We start from the raw sequence: 12,050 nt of genomic DNA, 5'->3' as shown, positions 1-12,050 counted from the left end.
CTGGGTTGAAGGCAATGGGGGAGAAGAACCACGCTGGTCAGTACATGTGACTAATGCTATCTCTAAGTGAAAAGAATTCTACGTAAGACATACACGGGACAGACTTGCTATTAAAAGGATACTTCACCCACTTTCTTAGTTTAAGAAATACATATATAAAGAAAGTATAACCGAATAATTTTACAATGAATATGAAGAAAACCAGCTCTCTGTACCTGAGTCAGGCCGCCCATCTGAGCTCCGGAATTCTTGCATTCTCTTTTCCAGCTTTTGCTGCCGCCGCCGTTTCATAACTACTTCCGGATTGGAAATTGTTCGAGTGAAGCTGGTTTCAGGCATGTCTTTGTAAACCTCAGCAGCCAGTCGAGAATTCTCACTGTTTGAAAAAAGATCACCAACAATATTTTACACATTTTTCCTGTTAAAAATGCAAATATCATCTGTCTACATCTGCCCCGTAACAGGTCTGTTATATACTAGTTATGTGCTAATTACCATGAGATTAAAAATACAGTTTCTCTCAAATACAGATGAATAGACTAGGAAATCTTTAACTAAATTTTGTAAGTTTACACAATTCAACTGTCATCTACTCTAGAACAAAGCAAAAGTACAGATTATGTATTTCAGTTCCTAGCGGTTTTATGCTAAAACACAGCAAATGATATTATGACACAACATTCCAAATACAAGATGCATATATTGAAGAACCTTAGTTAAAATCACAGTAAGTCTTGAAGAATCTAAATTAAATAGCATGAGTGTTTTTAACACCCAAAAGATTCACCAATCCTTATCTTCCTGAAGTTACACTTTCATAGGAATACTGCTGCAACAGTTTCTGCAAAGGCATCAACTGTATAAAGTGATGGGCAGAAAACTGCATGTATGAGAGAAAAGAATCTAAATACTCGAATAAATTTTAATGCTATCAACATGTAATTGTAATCGTAATTTATTTAAAAATAAGTTGCACTTCAAGCTATCAGGTTATTCATCTGAAGTAGTTCATTTTCTAAACCAAATAAAGTAACTCCCATAAAGGCAAGAATAAGCCACACGATGTTAGTTTAAACTCTCCTGTTCTAGGATGCTTTTCACTGTATAACTAGAAGAAATAACCCTCCTTACTACTGTTCACAAGCATCACCTCCTAGGAGACTACACCCACAACCAGGCTGTTGCAACAGAACATAAATGTTCAAGGTGCATCTGAATTTGAAAAGAAAAATCTGCTTTGCTCTTAACACTGCCAACTGTGAACAGTTTATTTGAGCTAAATATGGAACCACAATTGACTCTGAAACCAATACCTCAGAAGTGAGTTTCAAAGGACTAGCTGAAGACATAGAGACAACTGAATTTTGCAGCCTGCTCAGGAAAAAACAGTGTTAACTTGTGTTTGCTTAAAGGGAACAGTGTTTTCTCCCCGTGATAAAGGCATCTGCAACATGCCTTGTTTAAATAAGACCCTCTAGTTCCCCTCAACATGGAAGAACTTCAGGTTTTTGCAATAAGCCTGACATGTCTTTCTCACTCACTCTGCCTTCATTTACCCATAACAAAGTTATACACATCTGGTTTGTAGCTCTCACAGTGACAGATAAATTTCCAGAAAAGACCTACCTGTCATCCCCTTGAGAAGGCCTTTCTTCCTTATCAGAGGCTTGTCTCAATGCCTCCTTTTCTCTCTTCTTTTTTTCCTTCTTCTCTTTCTTTGAGAGAGTTCTCTTGAAGTTCTGAATAACACCTTCTTTCTCCTGCTTTTCAGGTCCATTACTCTGAGCCTTCTGGTAAAAACAATATTATTACCACACCAGGGTCCTTAAGCTTCGCTGATGCCTTCACCTCACCAGCCATTGCCAAACAAATAGGCAAACTGAAACAGTGAGAGACCCAGGTGGAGACACCCTCTATTCCTTCACTAAGCTGACAGTAACTATACTACCTGACACAACCAAGTGAACTCTACACATAACATGCATGCATTTCACCACATGTAAATCTCACCTCAATTCATCTGAAAGCCCAAATCCAGCATAGAAAATAGGGTACAATTTTTTTAAAAGGGAAAAAGGGGTACAAATAAGGAAATCTGATTTTCAGTAAGTAAAACTCAAAAAAGTTACCATCATGTAACTAAGAGAAGTAAATCTAATGAAAATAGGAAGGCAAGAGTTTACTGAATATGAATTTTTCTAAAATTACAAAACAAGTGTTAGTCATTACAAAACAAGTGTTATAAGCTGGTTTTCATGAACCAAAGTTGTAACTATTTTTGCAAAAACATCTGATTTATTTTCCAGATCTTGTTTATTTGTTGCTTATCTTAGTTTGAATTTGAACCTACAAAGTTGGCCTTTAACACATAAAGCTTTACTGTTTCTAAGTAGCTTAATAGGCAAAGAAGAAAAATAATAATTATGGCATAAAGGAGGCAGGAAAACTTTGTTATAAAGTGAATGAAAAAAGATGATGATGATGATGATGATGATGATTATTATTATTATTCCATTTGTTTTCTTTCATAGATAGTTATGACATTGTATTGGTCCTAAGAAGAGTTCATACATGACAGAAAGGGTTAGCAGCCAACAGCTCAGTGAACAGGGGAAGTAGCAACAGGTGAAATCAGGATATAAACCATGAAGAGCAAAGCCATTCTACTTTACACACATCTGCCACAAATGCAGCTAGCTGCCAGAACCCAGTGCCATGAAATGCCAAGAACACAGGTGTGTAGCTATATAGGATAGCAAACAACATGGACACAAGATAGCAGGAAAGTCCCTGCTGCTATGTAGTAGCATTTTCACAAGGGGAAAATTTAGAAGATATTTTCAACTTCTGTATTTGCTGCCACCTGCTAATACCAAAATATTGCATACAATGCCGCTCAACTTAGCACAGAATTACATTATTTTCAAGTTACATCAATGAAATATGATCAGCCGTCTCCTGCCTATAGGACTTCTCCATCAAAGTATAGGCCGAAATAAATCCTTTCTCTTTTAAGTTGCTTCTGTCATTTTATCTTATCACAGCAACAGAAAAGTAACTAAGACACCTTTTATTAGGCCACCTAAAGATACAAGGAAGTCTCCCGATTTCTAACCTTGAACATATCGTATGAAAATGTTTTAAATGTGCCTTAGGAAGTTGTACATGACACTAGCTACCAAATATTTCCTTTCTCCCTTTTGCTTCCTATAAGAACAAATTTGATTGTATAATTTGGAAAAAAGATGAAAATGACAAGTTTATCATCAGCTCTGTCTCAAAAGCATGTAACTTTTTGAAAAGCAAGAGGAACAAATGACTGGGTGACAGGTGAAATAAAGGATGAAGCAGGTAGAACAGGCTGCTTTTCAAGTATGCTCTAGGGGGAGGTAAAGGACTACAGGAAAAGAGCAAAGATGAGAAGCAAAACCTATGACAGAACATAACCTTTGTCCACTCCACTGACCCAACCCTGGACTGCAGCTGGCATCAGACATGGGACTACTCCCACCTTGGCAGGAATGGCGTCATTCTCATTCTTGAGGACGAATCTACCCTCCCGATCATCTTTATTCCAATTCAACTGTACAACTAGAGGTTTCTCATCAATGTCCAATCTTCTTTCTTCTTCAAAACATGAAATGGAAAAAAAGAATAAGCCAAGGTTATTTCCTGACATGAAAAAATATCTGCTATAAGAGATATAGTTAATTTTATGCAAATAAAGTACTTTAGCTCCTCAATATTTGCTGACAGGCTGATGTATCGTTTAATTTTTTAAACTAGTTTTGTTTAGTTTAGCACCTTAGAGCTACTGTTCTACCATGCTAGACACTGACCAGGTGAAATGTATTTCTAAGAGTGTTAAATCAGTTTTGATTAGTTGGACATTTTGTTGCTAGTGTGTTTGTCACCATATATCCAGTGAAACACTGCTCAGGAAAGAGTACTTCCTTTATTCAGATCTGAGAAAACAAAAGAGATGTACACTTCCATATACTACACTATCCCATATGCAACTAAAAATTGAGGACATCATGTTAACAGTATATACAGCCCCAATGATTAATCAAATTTTCCTTATCAAGAAAGAACAACAGGCCATCACCTGTCTTAAGTGATGGATGCACTAGCCTTCCCTTAAGTGAAATTATCCTCTGACCTTAACATGTACATACCATAGCATGCGACCCTTACCCCAATGATAGATAGAGAGATAGATGATCAATTGATCAATCAAGTAGGAGTTTCCCTGATGATTGAAGCAAGGGTTGGGCCTGGGATTTAACCCATGAGAGCAAACCAGGCATGAGGGGCGCCCAGCAACAAAAGTCACAAGTGAGGCCTGATATGTCCAGTGTCATTAGTGCCAGACAGGAAAGAACCACAAGCTCCAGGTGGGCTCCTGGCCTAGAACCCTCTGCTGCAACCCTCTGTCACTGTAATGTGCATGAAAAAGAAAGTCCTGTGTCAAAGAAGCTCACCAGGTTCAGGAGGCACAGTCCTCAGTAGTGGCAGTTGTGATCAAGAATGAAATAAGGTTTAGCTTTCCTTTTATTTAAAGGTACAATTAAAAAAAAAAAAAAAAAAAAACCCTGACCAAGCCTTTGTTAAATACTTACCAGCCTCTGAATCTATATAATAAATGGAAGTGCTATGTATTTCTTTTGGTCTAGTTATGGGCTGGAGACGTAGATTGGTGGTAGGCAGCTTGCCTAATATGCATGAGACCCTGGCATTGAGCCATACCATGAGACAAAACGAAAAACAAAGAGAACAAAGAGAAAGACGATAAGGAAGAACACGTGAAGGGAGAGAAGAGAGCTTTGGAAAAATCAAATCATATAATTTTTAGAATTCAAATTCTAATCTTTCATATTCTTCCAAAGTCCTTATTGGTGGTACTTGACTAACCAAATGGCACAAACAGCAGTTTCTTTCTTTATAGCCTAGTTGCAGAGATTTGCAGGTGAAGAAAAAAATTCATCTCCAAGAAAAATCACCCCAAACCAAGAATACCTTCTACAGAGCTGACTTTAGTCTGGATATCATTTTAGCAGGAATATGCTCATAGCCATAAAGTAATAAATACAGATCATTTTATACATTCCAAAAAAATGATTATAATACCTGAAAATCCCACACATCTAAAACATTTCACTCTTATTTCAAATGTATAAAGAAAGCTGTGCACATAAAAATAAAGAAAACCTATTTTGTTTTAAAAACGTCAGAGCTGATATTTAAGAGGTATTTAAATTGGGGCTGAATCCTTCTTAGCTGTATTTGTTGTATGTCACACTTCTTAATGTTACTAAACATTTCCAAAATACCTACAAAATATTTATATTTCTGAATTTCTAGTCAGCTCAACTTATAGTATCAAGTTGCAAGACACTTTTTATTAACTGCTGCTATATAGCAATCTCCTAAGAGAGAAAACTTTTCCTCCATCTTGAAGGAAGGAACATTTAGGACATAGGATCTGTTGAAGAAGAAGTCAAATATTCCATCCTATGGGGAACTTCTTAAGCTCAGGAAGTAAACAACTCAACAGCTCTAGGAAGTACCTAAAACTGATCAGATTCTCTAGGCTCCCTACCTGCCCAAGCATATACAAGCATTAAGGATGCTGAAGACACTCTCAGACAAGTGAGCCGAGGCTCTGACCAGCTGAGCTACCTGGAAGAAGCAGAGATCAGCCAAGCAGATCAGGAAGGACAACCTCTAATCTGCTGAGATGTGTGGTGTGCTTCAAGAGCTGCCAACCATTCTGGAATAGGCTTTTTGTGATATAGCTGTCTTTCAGTCATTTCTGCTTCCATAAGTAACCCCTCACTCATGTCCCTCTAACTAACCCCAATCAAACTCACTGGCTCACCAATTTAGACTTTAGTGGTGTCTGTACTTTGGTCTGTTATTGATTATCTGGGGTGAGTTAATATTTGTTTATGTCTCCCCAGTAAAAATCTCATATAACAACTGCTAATGTTAAAACAACTAGAAATTATAAAATCTATAAGGAGATTTTCGTCACAGTGTCCTATGTTCTCAAAGAATAATAAAAATGTACTGTTAACAATGCAAAAATAGGGCAAGATCACTGGCTTGATCTACCCAATATGTGAGTTATAAATAATCATGACATTATTACCTATACCTGAGATTTCCTCCAAGAGCATATAGCACACAATACTACTGATACACAAAACACTCAGATATGTTGGGTGATTGTTTTTTAATGAAACGTTAATGACACTTATTTTGAAGAAATAATCATGTGTAAAATATATTCACCATAGCTTCTAATAAATGTTATGCACAGGACTTGAATACTTCCCAAGATTTAAAAAAGTCTGGCATCCTGTAATATCTCTGTTGGGTTGGGGAAAGAAACAAAAGGAGATGAGCGGTAAACCTGGGACCTGATTATCACACTCCTGGCCAAGCTGTTGACCCCAGTGCAGAACACAAGTTCCACTGACCTCCACTGACATGCACTTCATAGAGGGAATACTTGGGAGAGGAGAGCATGCGCATATCAGGGCGAAACTTCTCTGCCAGTGTTTCAATCACATCTTGAGTAGTTGCTGTGCTGGAGACCCGAATACATTTTGTTGCAAAGTTTCCAGCAGCTTTATCTTGAAAATAAAATCTCATGACTCCATGAAACTCCAGATCCTACAAGAGAACAAAATTATGTTATCAGACAAGTTACTCTGAAATATTCACCTTTTAGTAATAAGAAGACTATCCACCAGATTTTTTCAAATGTTCATCATAAACATCTCAGCAGCTAAGAAACGGGTTTTCAATATTCAAGTATAATTATTTGATTTAGGACAATGTGTCCAAAGTTTCTCTCTGTCTTACTGCTCACATATAAAACAACAGTATAGAGCAGTTGGTATCAATAGCAGCTGCCATTTACTATGTTTTCAGCCAGTGCCAGGCATGGTATGGTACGTTTGATTATGTCTTTACAACATAATAAAGTTGTTCAACATTTAGTATTACTAAACCTCACTTCAGATCTCACCACTGAACCTGTAATCCTAGTACTTGGGAGGGGGGTGCAGGATGATCAGAAGTTCAAGGCTAGCCTGTATTAAAGCCTATCTCAAAGAGGAGGGAAATGGCAGTAAACAGAATTTAAAACAGGATCCACTGGTCTAGAAAGCCCACACCTGCGCTGCCAAAATCGACACAGCTCTGAGCTCTTAGAAGTATCTGACATCTCTTTTAAGCATAACATTAACTCCCAGTCCTGCCACAAATTTAAATAAATGACATTTTAAACTAATTTTCTATATGAATTATCACACTAAATAAATGAACACATTTCAGATCTATCTCAGAATCTTATGGTCAAAAGCCATGGTGGAATTCCAGCCTAAGGTGTTATTTCATGTGTTCCTCGTATCTCTAAGGCAGGCTAAATTTCATGCAACTGTGAGCTTCCTTGTATTTCTTAACAAACAATAATTTCCAACAAAATTCCAGAGGATATTTCTAAGTGTAGGTTACATCCATATCTCTAGGAGGAATAAAAACTTAGCTTTGCTACTAGCATCATAGATTCTTCTTTCTGTTCACCCTCTGCATCTAATTATTAAATAAAAAACCAACTAGAGTGAAACCAAAGTCTTTCCCATTTGTTGTGAGTGTGTGTTTTTTTTTTTTTTTTTCGTTTTTATTGAAAGGGGTGGTACACACACACCACAGTGCTCCAGTTGAGATCAGAGGACAACTTGTGGTGTGGTAATCAGCTCTCTCCTCCTAGCACGCTCCAGGAATGGAGTAATGTCACCAGGTTTAATATCAAATGCCCTTCCTTACATGCTGACCTTTATTTTCTGTAGGAACTTGCCCTTCTCTCAGAAGTCAAATTCTCAGTGACCAATAGCCTCTCCAGTTTTCCCCAACCTACAATCTTTTCTACAGATACTAACAAATTTTTAAAAAAGATGCACATTTAAAGAACAAAAAGAAGAATATGAATGGAGTTAGCAAGTGGAGTTAACAAGTATATGACACAGTAATTGAAGGAAAAAAAAAGTGAAGCAGTTAAGTATACTTCTAGCCTGGCGTTTTCCTGAGCTTGTTGAGATTTAGCCTATCAAGTATCCTTTCTAGGGTGTCAGTAGAAGACCATTGCTACTAAGGGCAAGAAGACCACCAGCGTGGGATGAGAAATGATGAAGCGTCAGGAATTAGCAAGTATAAGTAGCGTTTTGTTAGCTGGAACCTTGCTCTGGGTCTTCCAGAAATTACAGCAACTGACTCCTTGGTTTAGATAAAATAACAACATAGCTGATATGCCTTTTAAATATTGCTGTGTTAGTATGTTACCCCGGGATTCTGTCAGGTCACATGAGAATAAGTTCCTGAATCAGAACCTGAGAATGACCATTTGTAACGGTAACAATTTGTACATGCCAGCCTTTGTACTAAGTATTCTTATATGCTATCTTCTCAGCTCCCTTTTATCCTTTTTCTGATTCAGAACCCCTCCCACTGTCTAGTGCACTAGACTCAAAATTTAAGTATCATCCTCATCAGATTCCGGCCCCTTCTCTACAGGTTTCTAAGATGACAAAGGGGAGAAAAGTCATAATAAAATTAAGTTACATAAATTTAAGTTTCTAAATGGGAGTCATATTTTTAGCCTCACGTTTGTAAGATTTTCAATATTGTCATAATATATTTATATTACACAACACTCTCAAACGTCCTAAGCACTGGCACTGCATTGCGAAAAGCTCTGACAGGTGTCACACCAAAGAAGCAATTAAACATCCATAGTACTTAACTATTTTTCTACAAAGCAGTTTTGTACTATTTTTGTAATAAACGGTCAGATATACCTAGGTCAAGGAGGCATCGGTTTCTCTGAGAATTGTCAACAAGTAATCCAAACCAACAGGTATTAAAGAACCAAAAGCAAAAACCACCCAGACACACAGAGCCTGTTACTAGCAGTAGGCGGGGAAGGCATGCTTTCACACCCCAAGAAGAATCGAGTGTTTGGATGGAGACACAGATGACTAGAGGCAAACCGCGACCCTGTCCTCACTGCAGCTGGTTATGCATTAATTACACCACCCTTTACAGAGAGAGGAAACTCAGCATCCATCTCACCTACTGATGTGGCTCAGCTGCTAACATTCCACAAAGCTGTAATAAAAAGGGAAAAAGGGGGGAAAGCAAACCCCAGGGGACCAAGGAGACACTGGTGTCTTTACTCCAGAGCCACACTTCTGGTACTCCTGTTGATGTTTGTGATGAAAAAATTCTCCAGGTCTTGTCAAGCTGACATAAAATAGGCTATAAAAAGCTTCGACATGACTTCAATTAACACTACATGAATGTTAATAGATAATTTAGTTTCATGTTCCACAAGAATAGCCAGGTATACTTACAAACAGAGCAGTCCCTTAATAATTAAGATTAACATTCTGTTCAGTTACTTAGCCAAGCTTAAATCTGGCTGGTGTGAATAAGTCTACCAAGTTTTATCGGACCTGAGAGTCATAAAAATCAATTCTTGAGCCTAAAAATTGGGTTTATAGTGAGCGGATTGACAAGCTGTATGTAATTAACATGAACGGCTTACTAAATGTTAGATATTAAGAATTTCACATTTAATTACTAATCTGAGAGTTGAGTTCTGTCATCATCAGCATTAAGTGGGGGAAAACAGAGGGCTGAGGTACACTGGTCACAAAAGCACAGCTTCTGCCCCTGCTTCCAAAGGCACTATGACATCTAAAGAGAATTATGCTAGTCATTTTTTTTCTTTGGTCTTATATTAGATACAAGAAAAAGTGTAAGAAGAAACAAATGAATGGGGAAAAAAGACACCTGGATCCCAGAAGCTATATACTCCAGTTTCTTTAATGAGCTTGAAAAAAGAAAAAAAAAAAAATCCCAGTGTATACAAGACCCTATTTCAATCCCCAATACTGTGAAAAAAAATTATATATATAGTATTAGTGCACTTCTCTAATCTATGCACTTGAAAGGCTGAGGCAGAAAAGGATTGCTGCTTGAGCTGAGCTTGGGCTAGCCAGTTAGTTCTAGGCCAGCCTGTACCAAATAACAAGACTACCAAAAACAACCACCACTACCACTACTGAATAAACTTGCAAAGGGCATGCATATGTGTGTGCGCCATGAATGTCTGTGGGAGGACAGAGGCTGGGGTGATTTCATACACAGCTCTCCACTCGGGGAGGCTGTAGTTAGTTGTTAAGTTGCTATTGTCTAGGCTTCTATCATTTTATATAATAAGAAAAAGATTTTCCAATGTTCATTATTTAGCACTTCTGAAAGGTGACAACTTCAGCTCACTTCAACAAGTCTCTGCCTGTGACAGTTATATGGCAATTTGGTAAGATCTAGAGTCACCTAGGAGATGGGCCTCTGGGCACACTTTCTGAGGTTCTCTTCATCTCATTAACTGAGGTGGGAAGAAACTGTGCAAGAAGAAAACACAGGGAATTCCATCACAACCTAAGAACAGGGATAAAGTTCATAACTCAAAACCCTAAAGCAACTGAAGGGATGCTGAAAAATACATAAAACTTCATGGCCAGGTAGGTGTGGCGGCTCAGATCCACAAGCACATATAAATGGAAATAATTAAAATAGCTGATTTAGCCAGATATGTTGTTCTATGAATGTGAGCCCCTGCACTCAGATGACCCAGACTGGAGGAGCAGGAGTTCAAGGACAACCAGAGCCACACAAGTGCAACTCTATCTATCACCTGTCTCTTGAAATTGTCAGCTGGAAGTTTCAGTGACCTCAGTGAGTGCACACGTGGCTCTTGTGAGACACATGAGTGCTCTGTGTTCCTTCAGCTGTAGAGGACACTACTGCACACATCTCTACAACTGAGGCACTTGCTATCATTGTCTTAAGTGAACAAATAGTTGGAAAGGGTGTTGTGTATATGTAAATCCTATTTGTAACAAAATAAAATAAAAATACAGTATTCATGTAAAGTCTATGTGTAAAAAAATATGGAAATTAAAGTTCACAAAAACCAAATGGCACTGTATACCCTCACAGTCCTATCTCTACAGATTCAAATCATTCCCAACAATTTAACTGATTCCACCTACATTAACATATATAAAACTATGAACTGCCTTCCTGTTCTAATGCCCATGTGCCTGAACTCAGCTTCTGCTCTCTAATACACAAAAGAAAACCCAAGTAGAGAAAACATGAAAAACTTACAACCTTCTTTGTGTACATAATATGTAAGTAGAAAGTCTCTAAATCTCAGTAAGGGTAATTAATGCCCCATACAGATTATATGAACTAAGGTGGGTAAGCTTTGTACTAATTTTTCCATCAATGCAAAATAACTTTTTAAACTATGGAAAGTTACTCAAAGAATTCTCTATAATCAAATGTTCCCACCTACACTGAAATCATAGCACTCAATTTATTTCAATCTTTAAAAATCTTCAAGCCACCGATCTGAATTAACAATATCTTCAACAGTCTACCCTTTTTACTATTACTAAACAGTAATTATTTTTAATATTTACTTTCTTTTATTGGAAATAACTTTTCATACAATATTCTCGTCAGTTTTTAAATCTGAGCAGTTTCTTCAGTATTATGTTAATGTCTTTCACAACTGGCCCAATACAGGCACATGTGGTTGAAAATTGGGAAAGAAGTAGAAAAAGCAAACAATAGACAATAATTTGTGGGACATAAATGTTACTGCTTTCTGGTGGGGAATTTTATAAGCAACAACAGAAAGCCTCACTGCTTTGATCAAGTCCTTAAGCGCTCTCTGTATTAGCAGTGATCCTGACCTACAGTTGGTACCTGGTACTACCAAGCACCTCCTGGCTATCCTGTTCACTGTTTGCATCACCAAATGACCACAGCAGACTGGAATGTCACTTGGTACCAGGCATGGGGAAAACAAAAGAGGTAAGCTCCATAAATCAGCTTAGCCATATTAGGAAGGTCTCATTCAGGAGAGTTTTCTAACTGTGATTATTTAGAAAAAGAGCAGAGCT

The 12,050-nt window shown here is 37.6% G+C and overlaps 1 protein-coding gene across 11 annotated transcripts in view; it reads right to left on the bottom strand.

The window, feature by feature from the left end:
• Window positions 1-12,050, bottom strand: part of Afdn (afadin, adherens junction formation factor) — a 122,655-nt gene that overhangs the window by 82,118 nt on the left and 28,487 nt on the right. For 6 of the 11 annotated variants that reach the window (XM_055616089.1, XM_055616092.1, XM_055616090.1 and 3 more), the window contains exons 2-5: window positions 6,486-6,681; window positions 3,512-3,627; window positions 1,627-1,790; window positions 216-376 (exon numbers count right to left, since the gene is read on the bottom strand). In XM_055616089.1, the coding sequence (XP_055472064.1) occupies window positions 216-376; window positions 1,627-1,790; window positions 3,512-3,627; window positions 6,486-6,681 (637 nt within the window). The remainder of the gene's footprint in view (window positions 1-215; window positions 377-1,626; window positions 1,791-3,511; window positions 3,628-6,485; window positions 6,682-12,050) is intronic. The other 5 variants (XM_055616096.1, XM_055616097.1, XM_055616098.1 and 2 more) reach the window with 2 other exon arrangements.

Source organism: Psammomys obesus, unplaced genomic scaffold (assembly GCF_907164565.1).
Source record: "Psammomys obesus unplaced genomic scaffold, mPsaObe1.curated_primary_1811, whole genome shotgun sequence".
Taxonomy (NCBI): Eukaryota; Metazoa; Chordata; class Mammalia; order Rodentia; family Muridae; genus Psammomys; species Psammomys obesus.
The sequence above is the reverse complement of the archived record's forward strand: the minus strand, read 5'-3'. Positions and strand labels throughout refer to the sequence as shown.